The sequence below is a fragment of the Lynx rufus genome, unplaced genomic scaffold (assembly GCF_022079265.1).
Source record: "Lynx rufus isolate CCGP_SWC_20201006 ecotype Redwood Valley unplaced genomic scaffold, mLynRuf1.p SCAF_2, whole genome shotgun sequence".
NCBI lineage: Eukaryota > Metazoa > Chordata > Mammalia > Carnivora > Felidae > Lynx > Lynx rufus.
The window spans coordinates 63,589,312-63,612,556 of record NW_025814834.1 but is presented as its reverse complement, the minus strand read 5'-3'; the positions used below and the strand labels follow the sequence as shown (position 1 = coordinate 63,612,556).

The 23,245-nt window shown below is 39.4% G+C and overlaps 1 protein-coding gene across 1 annotated transcript in view; it reads right to left on the bottom strand.

The window, feature by feature from the left end:
- The window catches only part of LRP2 (LDL receptor related protein 2), a 198,290-nt gene that overhangs the window by 129,520 nt on the left and 45,525 nt on the right, over positions 1–23,245 (bottom strand). The window contains exons 4-9 of the mRNA XM_047084739.1: positions 20,934–21,050; positions 8,614–8,724; positions 8,168–8,281; positions 6,376–6,492; positions 5,195–5,347; positions 3,513–3,632 (exon numbers count right to left, since the gene is read on the bottom strand). Coding sequence (XP_046940695.1) covers positions 3,513–3,632; positions 5,195–5,347; positions 6,376–6,492; positions 8,168–8,281; positions 8,614–8,724; positions 20,934–21,050 — 732 coding nt within the window. The remainder of the gene's footprint in view (positions 1–3,512; positions 3,633–5,194; positions 5,348–6,375; positions 6,493–8,167; positions 8,282–8,613; positions 8,725–20,933; positions 21,051–23,245) is intronic.

Genomic DNA, 23,245 nt, shown 5'->3' with positions numbered 1-23,245 from the left:
TGATAGATGTTGCATAGGTTTCCAACACCTGAAGCCTCTGTAATGAGCCAGCCATGCAGGGTCACAGTCATACAGAGAGTGTTTATTGAGTTGAAATGCTTGAAAGAGCAAACCAAAAGAATTTTCCTAAAAGCCCTGCTGAAACAAGTGTAACTGGTTTCGTAATGTCACGTATCAAAACTAATGTGTTCTCTTTACAAAGAGAGCAAAACACAGTCTGTGAAATAAATGTTAACCCAGCTTCAAAGAACACATCTTTGAAAAACAGAGATCACAGAAAAGGTCTCTACAGGTGGCACGGGACCTAACAATCACAAAGGCCCCCAACTGCAGACTTTTGAGTTTATCTCCAAATGAAGTCATCTGTACTAAAGTCCCAGGCACACACTGCAGGGATTAAAAAAAAGATGTTCATCATGTAAGTTGAAACTAGTGCCGTAGTATTAGATCAACGACTTCCAGTGTGCTAGGAACTGGGTGAGTTTTAGAAACCCTGAAATTATCTTATGCCACAGCAGAACATTGGCATTTTCTGTATTACATTCACTAATAGGTTAAATGTATTTTTAAAAACTCATTATGACAGTTTTCATTTATTTCAGACTCCAAAACAAAGTGGCCCAGACCTCTGACAAGTAGCCCTAGACACTTGAAAATAGAACCCAAAGCTCATCATAGACTTAGATACTGGGGGGAAAAGTGTTGGAAAATGTGCTATCTAGACTCTAGGATGCAAAAAAACAATGTCTAAGAACAGGTTGTAGGGCGTCACAAAACTAAGCCAAGGATTCTGAAAGAGCAATCACTTTTACTGAATAGACTTCACGGCCTATCAAGTTCCAAATGCAACGCAGCTCAGCAGCCGCCTCAGTCCCCTCTTCGGGGAGTGAGAGAAGAAAAAAGAGAGAAGCTGATGGAATACTGAGAATGTGGCTTCTGGTATTTCTATTGGAATTCCTTTTCTACTAAGAGAAAGGAGAAATGCCTAGAGAACTAAAAAGACTAGAAATCGAATTGGCAGGTGGGTGGCAATAAGTGGCGGGGTGGGGCGGGGGGTAGGGGGGGTAGACCCTGACATTTGCCAAAGACAAAAGGAGCAGCCTCACACCCACAGATGAACAGCACTCTGAGGAAAAGGGGACGCTGCCTTCACAATGAAGCCAGGCAGCACAAGCAGGGGCTCAGAAAACCACCTAACAGTTGAGAACACTCAAGTGACCGGTATTTTTTAATTACTTGACTGCATCCCCAATCTGATGATGGTGGTGGTGATGATGATGATTGTAATAATAAAACACAAAAAGTGTCCTGATTTCATTTAATGCCCGTTGCAGATCATCATCTTTTTTTATAGAATATTTTCAAATGATTAGAAATTTAGGGGCTTCCTTAAATAATTTTGAGTTGTCTCTGAGTCTTCAGAATCTCTTGAAGTGATTTGTGTAAAGCACGTCTTATCTTATATGCATGTCTTGTCTTGTGACATGTCTTATATTCAACAAGTAACTATACTGTTACTTCAGGGGAACAATCAGATCATGGGCAAACTTTGGGGCATGGTCCCAACATTAGAAACCTAAAATTGCCTCCTTTGAACACCACAAGGACCACCTTAATTGGATTGCTTAGCGGATATAAAAATCTTATTTTTCTTTGGCATATGACACATAAGTGAGTCCCATTATGGTTCTCAATAACACTGAGGAATAGACTTTCTCAAAAGTTTCAAGTTAAATTTGTAAACCAGAGTTAATTTGTGGCATTAAATTTTTTTCTGGCTGTGAACAGTTATTAAGATCAACCATATTTGATATAGTATAACCAAATTGGAAGCCATGAGCTGAGACTAAAGACTAAATAACTTCATTACTTTTACCCAAATTCAGTATTTTTGGCCAAATTATATTAATATTTTGGAAATTATTTCAGGAGAAGCACTTTTGTAAAAGTATGTCTTACATATGCCATGTCTGTTTTTATTCAGAAAACCCTGAAGAACCCCCTATTTGGAAGGAATATCAAAAGAACACAAATATCCTAGGAAAAATCTGAATTATCTATCTTTTGGAGATCCATAGATGACTGCCAAACTTAATTTTAATTTTTTTTTTTCAACGTTTATTTATTTTTGGGACAGAGAGAGACAGAGCATGAACGGGGGAGGGGCAGAGAGAGACGGAGACACAGAATCGGAAACAGGCTCCAGGCTCCGAGCCATCAGCCCAGAGCCTGATGCGGGGCTCGAACTCACGCACCGCAAGATCGTGACCTGGCTGAAGTCGGACGCTTAACCGACTGCGCCACCCAGGCGCCCCTGCCAAACTTAATTTTAATGAATCATTACAGTTACCTTCCAGATGCCCTTTTGCCAACAACAGTAAAAACAAAGTTAAAAAAAAAAAAAACCTGGGGCATCTGGGTGGTTCAGTCAGTTAAGCATCTGACTTTGGCTCAGGTCATGATCTCACTGTTCATGGGGTCAAGCCCCACATCGAGCTCTGTACTAAAAGCTCAGAGCCTGGAGCCTGCTTCAGATTCTGCGTCTCCCTCTCTCCCTGTCCCTCCCCTGCTTGCACCTGTCTCTCTCTCTCTCAAAAATAAACAATAAACATTAAAAATAAATAAATAAAAACCCCTATGGACACTTTCTGCTAATACGTTTGTTGTTTGTGTATCAAAAATCAGAAAGAAGGAAAGAAATCAGAGCATTAAAAATCACTGTTTAAATCCTACAAAAACTAAATTGATGTTACTTGGCCATAGTAATTTTCCTATCATCAGACCCCATCCTAATCTCAGAAGGATGCAAAGCTGGCTCACATCACACTCAAAAATTTCCTAGTGGGAAAAATCACTGTTACAATTCAGATAAGAGAGATGTGAGAAGTATCTGGTGCACCAGCATCTACTTCAATGCCAGCCAAATGAAGCAAAATGACCGTGTCTACTCTTGAACCAAGTTTCAAGAATCTTCAAACACAGGTGAAATCAATAGGATTAACAACAAGCATGGCATGGGTACTGACTGGCCACCGTGGCCAGTGGAGCAGAGAGCTGATGATCTGTGTTACGTGACCACTCTTTAGTTGCTGGGTCCTGAAGAGGTATGAGCATCCTGGAGAAGAGGCCAGGGGTGAGAAGAAGCCATGTGGTAATACATCCACATGCATGTAATACCATATTAAACAACCAGTGTGGCCACACCAACCCTGCTTCCAAATACTAAAAAACACGAAAAGATTTCTTCCTTCATTATGTTGTGGACAAGTATCCATGTAGCTAGTCAACCCACTCAAAAGAACCACTCTTTTGCCTTGTGCATTTCACAAGTTTCTCAGACTTAAAACTTCCTATTGTCCAGGTTTTCTATGGGGACTGTGTTGGTCTTTGTTATAAAGATAGTCACTCCTATCCACAAGCATAAACACCTTGATGTCAGAGATCACATAACACATCAGTGTCGCAGCGTTGCACTTGTGATGAAACACAAGGCACTCCCACCTGTCACTTACCAACACAGGTGCGGGTGTTATTTTGGTCAACGATAAAACCTAGGGGACAATGACATATCCCTCCTTTTGGTGACGGGTGGCATCGGTACTCACAGCTCAATATAAAACACAAATTCACATCTAAACAGAGAAAAACACTTTGTTAAATAAATAGTGAACTCTGGACAAGACTGATTTACCTATAAAGTAAAAGCTTCCTTTATCAAACCTAAAAGTTAATTAAGCATGTAGTAGAGACACAGAAATTATTACCATTCAAGCCTTCCTGCAATTTTATGCAATAAAAGCTCAATCCTATTTTTAAAAAAATAAATCCTTTTATTTTTTTAAGAGCTAAGATTAGTGTATACAAAGGATTTTTGTACACTAAAAATAAATCCTTTTAAAGTTATAACTACATGCAAGTCAAGTCATCTTAAAGGCGGTTTATGGAAAAATCAACTCATAAGCCTATCTTTTTGTTTACATAGTAGAAAAAAGTCAAGAATTCCCAAGTGACTGGATTGGCAACATGAAACATGTTAACCATGGCTACTTCTAAACAACTACTAGATAATTTATAGACTACAGGTCATAAATTGTATTCCCATATAGGACACTCAATTGTCCATACAGTTGATGGATTGACGGTGGGGGGATATTCTACAACCATTTAGAAAAAAAAGAAAAACTGGGGTGCCTGGGTGGCTCAATCAGTTAAGAGTCTGACTCAGGTTAAGCATTTTGGCTAAGGTCATGATCTCATGGTTCATGGGTTTGAGCCCCGCATCAGGCTCTGAGCTGTCAGCCTGCTTCGAATTTTGTGTGTATCTCTCTCCCTCTCTCTCTTTCTCTCTGTCTCTCCCTCCTCCACTCAGTAAATAGATAGATAGATAGATAGATAGATAGATAGATAGATAGATAGATAGGAAAAAAGAAAAACTAAAGTAAGGTATATATCCCAGAAACCAGAAGGTTCTTTTTTTTTTTTCCAATATAGCCAGATAAGACTTCTCCATAAGTATAAGCCAGAGAATAAAATCCCCAGAACACCTTTAGAATCATCAAAATTGCCATTAAAACCATTCTGCTTGGGTGAAAGAAAAAACACCACAAATATTTTGAAGCTCCTCCCATTAAGAGATGGAGTTTGTTTCATCAATCCATTGAATCTAAGCTTGGCCAGATGACCTGCTTTGGCCAATAACAAATTTAGCAAACATGACCTAAGAAGAGGTTTAAAGAGCTCATTCGCTAGGGTTTGCCTTTTCTATCACCATGTGGAAAAAGACTAGACTGGGTTTTCATTTTAACATCTTTGATGTGTCAATGAGCCGGTCTAGGCCACAAAACTTCCTAGCCAACCCAAAGGACCACGAGAAATAAATATTACTTGGTTTAATCCAGTAAGTTTCAGGATAGTTATGCAAACACCAATACTCTCTGTATTTGGCAATCTATTATAGAAAAACAGAAACCTCTTTATCTGAGGGGTGCCTGGGTGGCTCAGTGGGTTAAGCTTCCTACTTTGGCTCAGGTCACGATCTCGTGGTTCGTGAGTTCAAGCCCCACATCGGACTCTCTGCTGTTAGCACAGACCCTACTTTGGATCCTCTGTCATCCTCTCCCTCCCCGACTCATGTGTGCTCTCTCTCAAAAACAGTCTTTATCTGAAAACTACCCAGATAAATTTCCATACTCACCACAAAATCGTCCTTTGGTAATATTGGTTTCATCTTCTCCTCCTGGACAATCTAAAGTCCCATCACAAACCTTTAAAACTGGGATGCATTTTCCAGACTCTGGACAAGCCCATTCGCCTGGGTAACAGTCACGAATACGATGAGTACTGCTTTCTGCAGGGGGTGGAATAAAAGAGACACAGGCCACATGGGAGAGGGAGCCAACTCTTTTTAATCAATATAGAGAATATAGACCAGGTGGACAAGAGAAGTCCACAAGTATTCTTAGTAAACTAGTATTTCTAACTGTACTACTGGGCATTTACTGAGATGAGAAGTGGCAAATGGAATTATTCAAGTTCTGTTCTAAGGTAGGCAGCCAGATTATAAGAGTAAGAAGACACATGGACCTGAATTATCAAACAAACTAGATTAATAACCCCTAGAAGAAAATGCAGTTAATTTAAATCCTGAATTATAGAACTAGGGTTATCAAGGTAATAGCAAGTTTCCTGAGTTTTTATTTTGTTTTTGTCTGTCCTTTTTTTGGTTGTTCTTTTTCTTTAGTGAAATGTCATCAATGTAAGAAAAACTACAACTAAACTGCAGGAAGACTGCTGCCTGGAACACTGAAACCAATGGATCTTCCCCAAGCATCACTCTTACTATATCAGGGGCTGGAACAGTACAGGACTTGCTTTATGCTGTGGGCGTTAGTAACTTCTGAACTGTTGGAGGTACTGCTGGTGAAGGCAGTGAATATCATTGTCAATTTCCTTCTCAAAGAATCTTGAAACAATTCCCTGGGTAGCAGAGTCTCCTGCAACTACCAATCCCTAACTCTTTCTCTCACACGTTGCCTATCTTCTACCACTGGATGTCAGTGACTTATGTGGTTGAAAATCCGAATTTGAAAACAGAAAAAAGTCAGCATATATTAAAGAAGAGGGACAGACTGCCCCACCTATTCTGCTTTAATGATGACAGGGAAGAAATCATAATTTATTCTATAATTGGGTCCAGGGTCTTTTTAAGAAAAGCCAGGGGAGTCACCTCCTTCTTCCCCACCCACTAAGTTACTTAAAATGCAGGCAATCCTGAGACTTGCTTATCACAGATAATTTCTAACAAGGAGAGTAGGAATACAAGTTCTGGAAAACACTTTAAGAAAATGCTTTCCAATAAGAATCTCTTCTCCTTACCACATCCATTTTCATCTCCATTATCTCTGCAGTCATCCTCTCCATCACAAACCATATTTTGACTAATGCAGTAGCCATTGGGGCAAGTGAACTGGTTGCCTCTGCAGGTCTCGTAGGCTGGAAGAAAACAGCAGTTGCACTCCAAAGCCACAAATCACTTGGGAAAAATCAAGAAGTTCAACTCACTGCCTAAACTGAAACGAAACTGACTATGTCAATTTAGTCTCTAAAGTATCTCAAAACAAAACAAAAACAACCAGGAAAGAACAGGGGGAAGAGTGGAAAAAAGAAGGGGAGAAAACATAACAGCATCTTTGGGTCAAGGATGTGAACTCAGATGCCAGTCTGTCTCTCAAAATTACAAGGCAGTATGCTATAGGTTGACACAGAACAAAGAATGCAGATTGATAAAAGTGCTACATACAGGTCAACGTCCAGCATGCCCTTACTTTATCACAAGCACCAAAATTGCTATCTAAGACCAAATGATTCTGAGTCACCCATTCTGTGTTGTCACATTCCCTTTAATACAGTCACTGAAATAAGCCCAGGGGCCAGAAAGGAAGTCAGGCATGGCTCATAAAAAGTTAGGGTGATGGGGCGCCTGGTGGCTCAGTTGGTTAACCGTCCGACTTCGGCTCAGGTCATGATCTCACAGTTTGTGGGTTCGAGCCCCACGTCTGGCTCTGTGCTGAACAGCTTGGAGCCTAGAGCCTGCTTCGGATTCTGTGTCTCCTTCTCTCCCTGCCCCTCCTCCACTCATGCTCTCTGTCTCTCAAAAATGAATAAACATCAAAAAAAATGTTTAAAGAAAAGTTAGGATGATACTGAAAATAATTTAGCAAGGCATAGGTGCCAATCAATCAAAATGAGTGTGGTTACAAAAATCACAACATTCTAGTACATAAATGACCACAAAAAGGTGCCACCTCATTTTGTGAAATCAGTAAAACTCTCTCACAGAGACTTCAAACTACATATTCCAATAAAATGAGTCCAGAGTGAGAGTGCCTGGGTGGTTCAGTCAGTTAGTGTCCAACTTCGGCTCAGGTCATGATCTCACAATCCATGAGTTCGAGTCCTGCATCAGGCTCTGTGCTGACAGCTCAAATCTTGGAGCCTGCTTCAGATTCTGTGTCTCCTTCTCTCTCTGCCCCTTCCCTGCTCGCATTCTCTTTCTCTCTCTCTCTCTCTCTCTCTCTCTCTCAAAAATAAATAAATGTTAAAAAAATTACATAAAAAAAATTAGTCCACAGTTGGCAACCATGAGAGGTGATGTGCCTCATAGGCAATTAAAAGGAAAATAAAAAGTAGGGACAGAGTTAAAAAGTGGAGGCAACAAAAGCCACCTGCACCACACTGAAACTTTCCTGTCCCTTCAATATCAATGTGGTAAGAATTTCAAAGTAAAGAGGAGAGCTAGGACCACTGCTATAAGGGAACTTCCTCTCCCTTCGAAGTGTTCAACTATCAAGGTTATCAGACCCATTACTGAGGTATGGGTAATTTGAGAGCCTAGTGATACAATACACCTTGTACCCTTGTAGCCTAAGGGGGAAAAATGCACACTGTCCATCAGCAATCCTTCAACTCTACACAGATCCTTAGAAGATAAAAGAGTCCAGGTCTAACTACACTGCTGAAACTCATGCCATGAGGCCTAAGTGATCTTCTGGCTCCATCTGCCATCAGACATAGTGACCCTTTTGTTTGAAAAGAGTGGTACATTCGTCAGAAAATAACTACAGCAACACTCCTAGCAACCTGACCCAGCATAAGGAAATCACCGTACCACAAGAACGTTCATCACTGCCGTCTTCGCAATCAGGGTAATGGTCACAGACATAGATACGAGGGATGCACACCCCAATGTCACACTGGAACTCGTGTTGTGAACATTCCTGAGCTGTGACACAAAGTTAATGAGGGCAAGAAGAAAGAGAAGTTCAATTCCACTGTAGCCATTTAATTTCACAGGAAGATTCTGTCTCAAGTTTAAAAAGAGATTTTTATTATGCAGCAGCATGCTGGTAAATGTTTAACAACCAATTCTCCAGGAACAAAAAGGTCCTGATGCGTAGTGTTTGCCAATTTCCATGGTGCAAATACTCCCACTTCCAAATACTGACTTCAGGCTACCAACATGAATTCACCGAACACAAATTCGGGAAGAGACTGTGGAATTGGCCAGCATAAATGACTGTGCACACCATTGCACATCTTGCATACATTACTCACTGCAATTGCTTTCATCAGAAGAGTCTCGGCAGTCAATTCTCCCATCACATTTCTGACTGCTGTTATAGCAGGCTCCACTGGCACAGGTAAGCTGTTCGCATGTTGGGTATTCTAAAAAAAGGAAAATAACACACAAATCTTAAATTAAGACATTCCTTCTGCATACACTTCTTCAGTGACTACTACATGTTAGACACTAAATGCTGAGCATATACTGGAAAACAAAAGAGACCTGGTTCCTTTTACAAATTACAAACTGGGCTGTGTGCTAATTTGGGAAGTGCAGGGTTCTATGAGAATGCATAGCAGGGGGGAGTCCAGAGCCCAGGGAAGTCTCCCCTGAAGAAGTGACCTATGAGCTCAGAGCTAAAGAATGAGAAGGAATTTAACTTATTCCAAAATGGAACCTTCTTTTACATAATACAGATAACATCCCAGATAGCTAGTGTACTACCAAACAGGCTTTGAGAAGTGAAGGGCTGTTTCTTTTGCCAGAGGGTTGTTTCCTTTCTGAAAACAGGCTTCTAAGTTAGGAGGGATGGGACCACTCAGTAGCTATTTACTCTTACTCAAGCTGCTTATCGTCTCTGTTACCACTTCTTTATCCATACATTTACATAATTTAGTTCACAGGGTAGAGGGACCTCAAAACACAATGTCTACAATCGCATTCTGAAAAGCATAATGTGTTCTACAAGCACAAGTAACTGTTACCACATTATACACATATGCTATTAACCAGATGCTTAACTCTGGTTTTCTAGCTCAAGATGGAAAAATCAGGATGTCCCTTGCAGGAATAACATGCTGATAGTCCCTCTCCTGTGTGTCCCCATACTTGAAACACATACCTCTCGTGATTCCGAATGAAGGCTTCATTCTAGTGGTTGTTTATCTGTTTCCCCCACAACATAATGACACCCTCTTAAGTTCTAGGATCCTGTCTTACCCATCTAAATTTTTTTTAATGTTTTTATTTATTTTGAGACAGAGAGAGACAAAGCATGAGCAGGGGAGGGGCAGAGAGAGAGGGAGACACAGAATCTGAAGCAGGCTCTGAGCTGTCAGCACAGAGCCTGATACGGGGCTCGAACTGACAGACTAAGATCATGACCTGAGCCGAAATCAGATGCTTAACCGACCGAGCCACCCAGGTGCCCCTTGTCTTACCCATTTGAGAATCCCCAACACTTAGTGCAGGAACTGGATCATTACTCAAGGTGTTCAAGATATGTTAGATATTGATACTGACTTATCACAGATGAACTTTTTAGGTAAAAAGCTTTCAAAACCATTTTGAACTTCTGCCTTTTATGGTCTTCAATATCCTCCTTCTCAAACTGATATTTTTCTTGGTCTTTTTTTTTTTTCCATTAAAGATTGTTCTCATAATGATTCTCATATTATCTTCAAATTTCTCTTTAAGCAAAAGGTATGCCTTAGATAAGGGCTCAAAGACTAGACAATAGAGTCCCACTTTGTGGCTCAATTTTTCATTTAAGAACCTGCTTTGAGGTTTCATAGATGTGGACAGATAATTCCTTAAACAGTCCCAAAGTCTCCTTCAAGCAGGAGCAGTGCACAAAATCCTGTGCTGAAATTTTATTAAGCTTATCCTGAGTTAACAACGTGCACTTTAATGAAAGATGAACTCTCAAATGATACTTTTCCATTTTTTGTACAGTGAAAGAACCCCAAATATTCTCATCTCCAAAACTTTAAAACTGGACTACTAAGTGTCTTAATACTTAGGTGTACTTAAATAGCCAAAGTTCCATTTAGTTAATCACATAATAAAATGGAAGGCATTTTAAAATAGCTGATTAAAATTTTTAATTTCTTCTGAATTTTAATTTATTTTTTTAGTAGTCTAAGAATCAGCTTAGGGTTACTGCTGTCTTTTCATCATTGAGAAGGTATGCGTTACAAATGTGCCTTCAAAGGGTCATACAGCTCTGTTTATTAATTCTCACTTCAAGAGATGCAAGAGGCCAGTTGAGTCTGGCCAGCAATTCCCCTCCCTGTGTGCCAGACAGCTCCTAGAGTATGTTGTGTAGCCTTTTAAGCAGGAGAAAGATCTTAGAAAACCCTGTCTTTGTAATAGATAAGATATCTGTTTGGAGGAAAATTTATTTGGGGTTGGAGGGTGACTACCTCACTTAAGGTGATTATGGCAGATATGAAGGATCTGGGACAAATATACTGAGAGGATCACTTGTTCTCGCCGTCCTGCCTTTTGAGAGCCAGTGCCATCAAACCGGAAAGGGAAGAACTACAACAGTATCCACTGACAAGACTAAAAGTTTTCTGACACGCCTCATTCCCCCCAACAAACAACAAGGCCAGCTTGAGGGCGTCAGGGAGAGTATTGTGATGGTCAGAGGTCAGCAGTTAAACACCGGGAATGAGGAACAGCTTTCTTGTCTCCATCCACAATGATAATGAATCTCTTCTCAATCAGCCAAGAACCTGCCTCAACTCCTACAAGCCTTCTGGTCTATTCTGTGCATAGTTAACTGCGGTATATGCCCATAGGGAAGACTGCATGGAACTACCTGACTCAGCTAAATACTGAAAATATTTGGAGACCCACACAGAGGGAATGGTTCCAAACTATTCACCCCGAACAAAATAAGAAATGAACAGATTCTACTTCCCTTAAAGATTTCTATTACCAACCCCAGGAAATAGGAAGTCACAATACTTTGGGACTGGCAGATACCTAAAATCTTATTTTTTGGTTTATTTCATTTCCTAACCAGGTCAAGAGTCTAACCTCATAAACTTTTTCCCATGGAGCAAACCCATCATGTATCTTAAATGTCCTGCAAGATTTTAAGTAGAGAGAAAATTTAAGAGAAGAGATAATGCACAAGAAACCAGAGAAACCCAACCTTCTAAGTTTTGTCTTAATGGAAAGATTGACAACGATCAAGTAGCCCAAGACCTCTAAAGCTTATCTGACACAAAAATTCACAAAAAGAACACACTTGCTCACACCACCTCTTCCCTCTCCCTTCCTTACTTTCTCCACATGCCAAATGTATGTGTTTGTTCCCCTACAAATGGGAGCTTCCCCCAAATATCCATACAAGATTGGTGTGGTGCTTGAAGATTTTTAAAATTTTTCTATGCTAATGATTTTATTTGAGCAAGAAAGTACCATGTTTAGATAATCAAATAATTAAAGGGTCTGAAGTGGCTTGAAGACATCATGGAACTCCCAGAATGGAAATCATTCACAGCAGAGCAAGACTACTCTTTATTATCTTGACAAGAGGGCTGTGAGTACATTCTAGTCTCAGAATTTGGCAAAATGGTCAAAAAGCACATAGAAAAGAAGACAAACTTATTACAAAGAAAGGGGAGACATCTTAAAGGTAGATTATGAAACTTAAGGTAAGATTTAAAGGAAAATAAGAAATTACTGATAAAAGTCTTGCCCAAGATACCTGAGACCTTTCAAGGTCTTAGTCTCATTCTTGTAAGTTAGTTACTCTGGCTAATCCAGTCAAAGTAATGATTTGCCAGAAAAAGTTTGCTAGTTTGGCCACCAGCACTTACTTGCAAGTACTACCCACAGTTAAATAAGCAATGACAATAAAAGCCATCAATAACATAGACTGAAAAGTAGGTGCCAGAAAGTACTCAGTATGTATGAACTCATTTCATCCTTATCACAAACCTATGAGGTACACACTATTACTCCCATTTATAGATTTCTATTCTATTGATGCTATATATGTACCTTTCTGAGGTTAAGTAATTTAAAAAAGGTCATACAACCAGTAAACTGGAGAGCCAGATTTCAAATTCAGGCAATGTGGCTCCACAATGCACATCCCTAGCATCACAATAGATGTAGCTACTGCTTAGAAGCTTCAGAGCAAGCAGTAGGAAGAAGCAAAAAATTACAGAAACAAAATGAAATTGAATGAAAGAAATAGAAACTCCTAGAAAGATAGTTTTAATAGGAAAATAAATAACTCTAGAGAAAAAGCAAAGTTTTTGTTTCTTCCATTCAGTTTCCTATCCCACATTGGGAGTCTGGAGTGGTGAGGCCAACTCTAGATTTCAGCAAGTAATGGCATATTCTATTAAGGACTTCAATCTGGTATGATCCAGGAATTCAAGGAAACTCTATGCTAGGAAACAAAGCTTTCCAGGAGTACCAGAACAAACAAGAGAGTCGGCACCAAAAAAATAGACCACAATATAGCAGGGAACTCACTCTACCCCCTCCCCAGTTAAATTCAAATCCCCAAAGTGACTGCCATCATGAACTAGCACCAAGGAAATAAAGCAACATACAACAAAACAAGAGGAAATTATTTCCTGCCACTCTTCAAAAATAATTAACAATGGCTTTCAATAAAAAGCATATACATAATAAGTTTTATAAAATGGAAATAGCAATTCAGCACCCTAGAAAGAGAAAGCAGGGATGCCTGGATGGCTTAGCCCATTAAGCGTCCGACTTCGGCTCAGGTCAGGATCTCGCATTCGTGAGTTCGAGCCCTGCGTTGGGCTCTGTGCAAGCAGCTCAGGGCCTGGAGCCTGCTTCAGATTCTGTGACTCCCTCACTCTCTGCCCCTCCCCTGCTCTCTCTCTCAAAATAAATCAATAAACATTAAAAAGAAAGAGAGAGAGAGAGAAAGCAAACACTGTAATCCCAAGGGCTAGTACCATGGGACTAAAATCAAGTTTAATCCAAGTAGCTGTCAGGAAGCAGAAGCCAAAAAGAGAAAACACATTATCTATTCCTATCTGTTCCTTACAGTGATCCTCTGTGACTCATCTGGGCAGAACAAACACGCAAATTTTAACTGAAGAGACAGGAAGAGTACCCACACCACTAGAATTATGAGAGTGGCCACTTGCAAACCATAGCTAGAAATGGCGTGGCTCAGTCTTCCTATCGAGAAACTGTTCCAGATAATTGAAGATTCATCAGCAAATGACTGCTGCATGAACGTCATTATGCTGAAAGCTAGTTATTCTACAGAGTGCTATGTTCCTTTTCATTAGAATTTCATTCTATCCAACATACATTTATTGACATCCACCTCCCTGGAACTTTGCTAAGAACTGGATAAAGAGATAAACAAAATTACAAGTGAGGTAGAAATTCCCACAATGTTGGGAGGCACCTGGGTGGTTCAGTTGGTTAAGTGTCCAACTCTTGATTTCGGCTCAGGTCATGATCTCACAAACTGGGAGGTCAAGCCCCGCTTCAGGGTCCTCACTGACAGTGAGGAGACTGCTTGAGATTCTTTCTCTCTCCCCCTCTCTCTGTCCCTCCCCTGCTCACACACCCTCTCTCTCTCTCTTTCTCTCTCTCTCTCTCAAAACAAATAAATAAACTTAAAAAAAAAGAAATTCCCACAATGTTTTAAAAAAATATTTTATTCAATCAGGGCACCTGCGTGGCTCAGTTAAGCGTCCAACTTATGGCTCAGGTCATGATCTCTCAACCCATGAGTTTGAGCCCCGCAGTTCAGAGGCTGGAACCTGCTTCAGATTCTGTGTCTCCTTCTCTCTCAGCCCCTCCCCCACTCATACTCTGTCTCCCTCTCTCTTTCTCTCTCTCTCAAAAATAAATGAGTGACAGTGAGGAGCAGCTCTCTGATAAGGTGACAGTTGAACAGGAGCCATTAGGCTTAGTAAAACAAGGTCACTGGTGGCATTGACAAGAATGCTTTCAGGAGATTGGTGGAAACTGCTGTTTTCAGGGAGTTCAAGAAAGAAAGAGGAGAGGAAATGGAGGCACTCTATGTAACTTTGTTATAAAAGGGAGCAAAGAAATTGGACAACAGCTGAGAGGGGTCTTGGGAGCTTTTATTTATTTATTTTTAACTTTTTTTTTATTTTTTTATTTTTGAGACAGAGAGAGACAGGGCATGAATGGGGGAGGACCAGAGAGAGGGAGACACAGAATCTGAAACAGGCTCCAGGCTCTGAGCTGTCAGCACAGAGCCCGACGCGGGGCTCGAACTCAGGGACCACAAGATCATGACCTGAGCTGAAGTCAGCTGCTTAACTGAGCCACCCAGGCAGCCCTTGGGAGCTTTTAATAAATATTTATAATGTGCTTGTATGATGATTTATTTTCTTTTAAGTTTATTTATTTTGAGAGAGAGCATGTGTGCAAGCAGGAGAGAGGCAGAGAGAGGGAGAGAAAGAGAATCCCAAGCAGGCTCTGTGCTGACAGCGTGGGGTGGACCCCATGAACCCCGAGATCATGACTTGAGCCGAAAACAAGAGTCTGACACTTAACTGATTGAGCCACCCAGGTGCCCCTGATGGAGATTTAAATAAGAAATTTTTATTTCCCCAAGGTTTCAGGGCTCTGAATTCTATCTCGACTGTAAGAACACCAAAACAGGTATGTCTGTGATGTGATAGGAAAGGGTGTCAGTCTCTCTGCTTCTGCTTTCTCACCTGGAGTAGTAGAAAGAGAACAGTAAGAGCAAGGCTGAAGGGGCAGCTTAACCGTGGAACTGAGTTTGAAGAAAAGCATGTTCTTTACGAGCCATCATAGTCTACAGAATGACTTGAATCATCCTCTTTATTCCTGTTTCCCATTTGGAGTTTCAGCAATTAGATATATAAAGGAAAATGTTTGAATTCTAAAGAACAGAAAGTCAATAGAAATAAAACTTCACGGACAAAGCGGCCCCAGTTGCAGGCAGACCAAATACTGCTGATTACCAGCAAGAAAGCCTTCATTGTAATAGGGATTTTACCCTTTCTTTGGCATTCCTAAGTATCAAAAGAGAAGTACTGCAAACCAGTGATAATTAGCAATAGTTTACTCACACCAACATCACTCTAATATGGCACTCGATAAAAACAAAATAATCTGTTCTCTTAACTGGGAAAAACTGTACTAGTTTTGAGCAACTTAAAGTCACTGTAATATATTAACTGAATGACCCATAATTGCTGCATTGTTCTGATGTTTATCTTAGACTCTGCATGAGTGGTTTTTCCTTGATGCTAATCCCATTAGAAGTAAAATGGACTGCAGTTTTGAATCTCCTGTTCCTTGGGGGGAAAAATTAATTGACAGCTATTTAATAGTAGGGGCCATTTTATAGATAGCCAGACTGAAGAATAAAATAACTTGGAGAAAATGAACTTTTACCTGTTTCACAGCTTTTTATAGTAGACATAACCAGAAATCATTCTCACATAATAGAATAATCAAAAAATACCTTATGCATATTGGAACACAGCAGACAAAAAGACCAAACAATATGAAAAGCTTTCATACAACACAAATTTGTCTCAAGGATAATCTTTTTAGTGGAATCTTACTATGTTTGCCTTCCTCATCATCAGGCCCATTCTCTTCCCTCCCCTCTCCCTGCCTCCCTGAGAGAACTCTTATACACTTTTCTTTGTTCTGTACAAGGAATGTCTGGAATAGACACAAGGTGCTCTACGTTGGAGCGCAGTGTCTTGATCTTAGAAAGCTTGAAAGGGTGAAGACTATAACCTAGGGGTCTGATCCGACAGTCAGGACTATGAACTACAGGGTCGAGCTTCCTGATCCTTTCAAATATTTGGGGAAAAGAATTAGATCCTTCCTTGGAGCTTTTCCAACATCATTACTATATTTAAATGATTTCTAGGGGCATAACGTATTTAGACCCCTTCGTGTAGACAATCTTACTTCTGAGAAATAGAAAAATGAAAGTCACACTCATAGGCTGATCCTGCATTTGTCCACAGGTAATGATTCCCATGTACCATGACTGCAGAAACAATAGAATAAAGTGTCATGTCTCATGAAAATGATTTCTGGGCAAGCCTTGTTTAATCCTTCATCATATTGTAATGTTCCAATTTAAAACAACTAATAAACAGCTGTTACATATCTGAAGTGAAGTAACTATGACTAAATGGATGTTAGCAACAATCAATGGCTGATAGTTAGACATTATATGCCTCCTAGTGGAAATATGCACCTGTATTTTCAAAGTATTGTGCCCCTACACACACAGACACAGACACACACACAGACACACTCACACACACACACACACACACACACACATGCGCGCGCGCAGAAGTCTTTGTATCTGTTCAAGCCTCTAGACTAATGTTATTCCCAACTAGACAAGTGGAGGGAGATTTTGCTCCCACAGAACATTTAGCATTGTCTGGAGACATTTTTGGTTGTGACAAATGGGAGGTACTGCTGGCTTCTAGTAGGCAGAGGTCAGGGATACTGTTAGACATTCTACAATGCATAATGTTCCGTGCAGAAAGGATCTACCTGGCCCTTGATGTCATTTGTACAAAGGTTGAGGAACCTTGCTGTAAATATAGCTGCCAAAAACTACAGGACAGAAGAGCACGTTAAAGGACGTGCTCTGGGGATGCAATAAGCAAGATCCAGACTGTGGGAAACTCGGGACAAGTAATTTGGTTTTTTCAACAAATATATTGCAAGAGGTAAACAACAGAAATGGAAGGTAAACCTACAAATCAAAAGACAGCAACTAATTCCAATGCATAGATTTTATTTGGACTTTGCTTTAAATGGCACCACAAAAAATAATAAAAAACCAATTGGGGAATTTTAAGAACTGATTATTTTAATGGTTGTTAACTCACAGGTGTGGGTTGTGATACTGTTATGCTATGTTTCAGTCCTTATATTTTAGAGTTAAATATTAAATTATTTAAAGATAAGATTATGGGCACCTGGGTGGCTCAATCATTAAGCATCTCACTTCAGCTCAGGTCATGATCTCGCTGTTCATGGGTTCAAGTCCCACAGTGGGTGAGTTGAAGCCCCTCTTCGGGAAAAACAGGATCCCCACTTCCGGTGAACCCGCTTCTCTCTCTCTCTCTCTCTCTCTCTCTCTCTCTCTGCCCCTCCTGGGATTCTCTCTCTCTCTGCCACTCACTCACTTGCACCCTCTCTCTCTCTCTCAAAAAGAAAATATGAGCATCTGAGTGGCTCAGTTGGTTAAGCGTCTGAATTCAGCTCAGGTCATGATCTCGCAGTCCATGAGTTCTAGTCCCATATTGGGCTCTGTGCTGACAGCTCAGAGCCTATTTCAGATTCTGTGTCTCCCTCTCTCTCTATACCCTCCTCCCACCTCAAGTAGATAGATAGATAGATAGATAGATAGATAGATAGATAGATAGATAAATGAAATAAAGATAAGATTATACAATGTGTGAAAACTGCTTCAAAATAAGAATAAAGAGATATAGGTAAGACAAAATTAGCTATGAGTTGCTAATTGATATAACTGGGTGATGAGTACAAAGGAGTTCATTATCAATTCATTCTGCTTTTGATTATATTTAAAACCTGCATGGGCATACAGTTTAGACCTAGGTTAAAAGCCTGAGGAGATGGTCAGGTCATCACATCTACCTTGTGTCATTAAGGTAAAAATTGCATAAAATAGTGATTGGAGCCCAGCATATGGCAGCTCTCTTCCCTACTTCCTGCAAGGGTTCCAAACAAAGGGAAAACAAAATGAGGCCAATTTGTCTCCCTATATTAGCACTTTCTAAAGACTTTGATCCAGGCCATTATTCTCTTTCTTGTACAAATCTGGCTGTGGCCAGGAGATCAAAGCACAAAGAAGCATGAAGATTCTTTTCTTAACTTCCTGATTTGTTAGATTTTTTTTTATACTTCTCCATAAATAACACATAGTAATAAATAAATAAGGCAAAGAGAAATAGGAAAGAATGCTTCATTACAAACCCCTTTTGCATGTGTCAGATTCATCTTAGAGCCATGAACCCTGAAGGATTCATGACTTGTATGATTCCAGGAGCAATTAACTATCATATAAATCTGGCTCTCTTAAGAAATCCTTATTGCACCTATTACTTGCACTTAAAAAAATAAACAAAAACTTGATTAAAAATTCCTGCTCAGATATTTTATAAAGCTCACTCACTTCCTTTCCATAACCCCTTTCTATAACAGCAGCCTGCATACTTGTACCCAGCCAGCTTTATTCCGGAAGGTCTATTGGCAAAGTTGTGAGGCAGTTGTACTGATGACTTTAGATTTGGCTGCAGGGTGTTCACATGGAATAAATCCAAACAGTCTGTTTCAGTTGCCTTTTATTTTCCCTAGAGTAGCATTTCCTTCAGTTCCATTGCATTTCCAATAAAGCACTCATTTTTATCCACTTGTAAATTAGGGATAAAGACACAGACTGTTGGCTGGTGGCACAGCCTCTGGTTCTCTCTTAAACTTGCACAAGGTAGAACTTTCTCCTTCTGTAAATAAAGTCTTTCATGAAGAGCAATCACCAGACTTGGAACCAGAAGATGGATTTAGCCCTAGCTCTGCCACATATTTTCAACCTTGAACAAGCCAGTCTACTCTTTGCAATTTTAGTTTCTTTATTTGTGAGAGAATAATAACACCTGCTCGATTGTCCTCATTGAGGAACCGAATTAAGAATAACAACCAACATTTATATAACACTTACAGTTTACAAAATACTATAAAATATATGATTCATCACTATTATTTAGTCAAAAACATTTTCTTCACTTGCCACAATGAAGGACCTATTGTTTGCTTTACAAAGTACTGAGAGTATTTGACTCATGGACTTGTTATTTGGTGACATCCAGACATACAATATCTTTAAAATTGCCGGTAATTGTGTAAAATTTCCAAAATGAAAAGAGATCCAAATTAGAGACAACATAATCTCTTTCCAAGAGAACATTTAAGTTGGAAATTATACCACAACACGACTATAACAGCAATCCTGCTAGGAAATGGAGATACAAAAACAAATCACAGTATTTTTCTCAAAGAAAAATAAGACCCAAGGAAAGAAAGCATCCAACTCTTGATTTCGGCTCAGGTCATGATCTCGCGGTCCGAGAGTTCAAGTCAAGCCAGCGTGACTGCTTGGGATTCTATCTCTCTGCCTCTCTCTCTCTTCCCCTCTGCCATTCATGCTCTCTCTCTCAAAATAAAAATAATAATAAATAAACATTAAAATGCACCATGTGATGATGGTATGGATGCAACATGAATCTGGACCTATTTGGAGACAGATCTTTCCCTTTCATAATATTTCTTCCATGAAAAGTACAGTTTGAACAGTACGGTGAAATAGGAATGATTTGCTCATAAGCAGTTTATGTTAGCTCCCTCCCAAGGCACTGCACCATATTGGGGAATGTACCAAAAAAAAGAACCAGAAGATGGTTCTCTCCTCATGAAGCATAAAATATACCAATTGGACCAAAGAAAGAAGTTTAGGAACAGTCCAGAAAATTAAAATTAAATCAAAATGATCAAACAATAGAGGTGTCCCATGAGAGTAGACTAAAACTTAAATCTCAGTTGGAGACATAACTAAGTTTACGATCAAGGCACTCAAAATCTATCCACTGAGTATTGGAATACTGAAATATTAAAACAATTCCCTAAACTCTGAAATATAAATTTAAGAGCAAAAGAAAGAAACTAACTGTACTTAGCTCACAGTAAACTTACAAGACGCAGCCTATCAAAAGAAATTCAGGAAAAAATGTCTAAAACCTCAAGGACATTCTGATTCATAAATGATACCATAGATGATAAACGCATAAATAATAGACTTATAAGAACTTTTAAACAAAACTGAATATGTCTGAGACTAAAGATAGAGTTAGACAGACCACAGAACTTACATAGTAGAATAATTCCAATATTCTCATATTTTAACAATTCCACATAAACCTCAAGAGAGGCAGATTACTGATTTGTAAGAAGTACATGATGCACTATGATTATACACTCTCTTATTTTGGTTATGGTAATGTCTGAACATTACACATAGAATAGTGTGATTTCTATGCCTTATCTTGTGATCAGTTACAAACTAATATGTCATCATTGGAGAAAGCCATTTTCAGAATGTAACACTTTTCCAAAGGTAACCCGGAAAATACTGAGTCCATAAGAGCAGAAAACTAATGAGACATCTGGTTTAACATCATAATTCAATAAAACCCAACATTGACCAAACTGGATTTTGTATTCAATGTATTCAATAACTTTTCAGGATTCTATGTTAATGTTAAAAGTCTCTTCCAAAAATACAGAAACTTGACATGCTAAGGCAGGACACACTTAGAATGTCTTGCTAAAAATAGTCTCCTATCAGAATATCACCTCTAATCCACAAAAGAATCTGCCAAGAAATTTCAATAACAAGAGGCATATTGTAGGCATTTCTGTCCATCAACAAATCTAACAAATTGATTAAAATGCCAAAGGGACAAAGGTGAAAGCAAACACAGTGCAAAGACTGAAAGGGACTCACGGCAATCTTTCTCATCGGTTCCATCTGGGCAGTCTCTGACATGGTCGCACCTGTATTCTTTTGGGATACATTCACCATTGGAGCATGTAATCTGATGGCTTGAGCATGTTCTCCCAGCTGTGGAGGGGAAAAGATACTACTTTATAATTACTGCCAAATACAGACCAATCCGTTGCCATTTACCAAAGATGAGTGAGGAAAATTTAAAAGCAAAGGCAAGAGAGTATACCGAACATAAAGTTTATAGGCTTAGAAAGCAGGGTACCCACCTACCCCAATGTAGACAGTGTGAGCTGTCTACAATGCAAAAGCAAAGGTATTAGTATCATGATACTATATCTAAATGCTCACAGAATCACATCAACACTCAAGCATGTGAGTGTAGACAATTATAGGATCAACATGTGTTGAGAATACAATATACATTGACAACCAAAATGGTAAAACAAAAGTTTTGCAGATATAAGTAGTAGCCGAGTATCGGTTGAGGTACCTGTCATCGTAATACTTGTTTAAACAAGAAGGAAATATGCCAAAGGGTTATAACAGTGGTTATTTCTGAGTAATAAAACTGTAGGTGATTTTTTTTCTATGGGTGAGTTTTTCCCCATTATATCAGCTTTCTACATCAATTCTATATCTTGTCATCCTGTTCTTTCTAAGAAAATTCTTTCATTATGTATGTGTTATGTAATTCTTGAATAGCAAACAAGATTTTTCCAGGCAGCCTATTTCTGACACTTCAACAGTATGATTTCATATTTTCTCCTGGTACCTTGTATTAATAAAGTTAGAATAGATCAACTTTTCTAGAAGTCACTTAAACGTCTGAATTCAGCCAAAGCAGACACAATTTTATCTGAATAAGTCTAAAAAGATTAATATTTCCTCATTAAATTCCCATATAATTTACTTAAGTATGTATTGACAATTTCCACATAAAATTAAAGAACTTTTTTAAATTTATTTTTTAAGTTTATTTATTTATTTTGAGAGAGAGAGAGAGAGAGAGAGAAGGAGAAGCAGAAAGAGAGGTAGAGGGAGCATCCCACGCAGGCTCCACACTGTCGGTGCGGGGCTCAAACTCCCAAACCATGAGATCATGACCTGAGCCGAAATCACGAGTTGGAGGCTCAACTGACTGAGACACTTAAGCACCCCTAAAGAACTTTTTTTATTCACAAAACGGCAAGTCATGAGTAGCAGTACTAACAAAATATGTAGAAAAACTAAATCAAGTGCCAATATTATTTTAAGTATCTTGGCTTTCTTCTTAAACTGACGCCCAAAGCAAGTGTATATTTTGTGCTTAACCTTTCAAAGGGGTTTATGAGGGGGTAATTAAAAGCTCATTCAAGGGGCGCCTGGGTGGCTCAGTCGGTTAAGCGGCTGACTTCGGCTCAGGTCACGATCTCACGGTCCGTGAGTTCGAGCCCCGCGTCAGGCTCTGGGCTGATGGCTCAGAGCCTGGAGCCTGCTTCCGATTCTGTGTCTCCCTCTCTCTCTGCCCCTCCCCTGTTCATGCTCTGTCTCTCTCTGTCTCAAAAATAAATAAAAAACATTTAAAAAACTTAAAAAAAAAAAAAGCTCATTCAAAAGCTCTGCACTGCAAAGGAAACAATCAACAAAACTAAAAGACAACCATGGTGGAATGGGAAAAAGATATTTGCAAATGACATATCAAACAAAGGGCTAGTATCCAAAATCTATAAAGAACTCACCAAACTCCACACCCAAAAAGCAAATAATCCAGTGAAGAAATGGGCAGAAGACATGAATAGACACTTCTCTAAAGAAGACATCCAGATGGCCAACAGGCACATGAAAAGATGCTCAACGTCACTCCTCATCAGGGAAATACAAATCAAAACCACACTCAGATATCACCTCACACCAGTCAGAGTGGCCAAAATGAACAAATCAGGAGACTATAGATGCTGGCAAGGATGTGGAGAAACGGGAACCCTCTTGCATTGTTGGTGGGAATGCAAACTGGTGCAGCCGCTCTGGAAAAGTGTGGAGGTTCCTCAGAAAATTAAAAATAGAACTACCCTATGACCTAGCAACAGCACTGCTAGGAATTTACCCAAGGGATACGGGAGTGCTGATGCATAGGAGTACTTGTACCCCAATGTTTATAGCAGCACTCTCAACAATAGCCAAATTATGGAAAGAGCCTAAATGTCCATCAACTGATGAATGGATAAAGAAATTGTGGTTTAAAAAAAAAAAAAAAGAAAAGAAATTGTGGTTTATATACACAATGGAATACTACTTGGCAATGAAAAAGAATGAAATATGGCCTTTTGTAG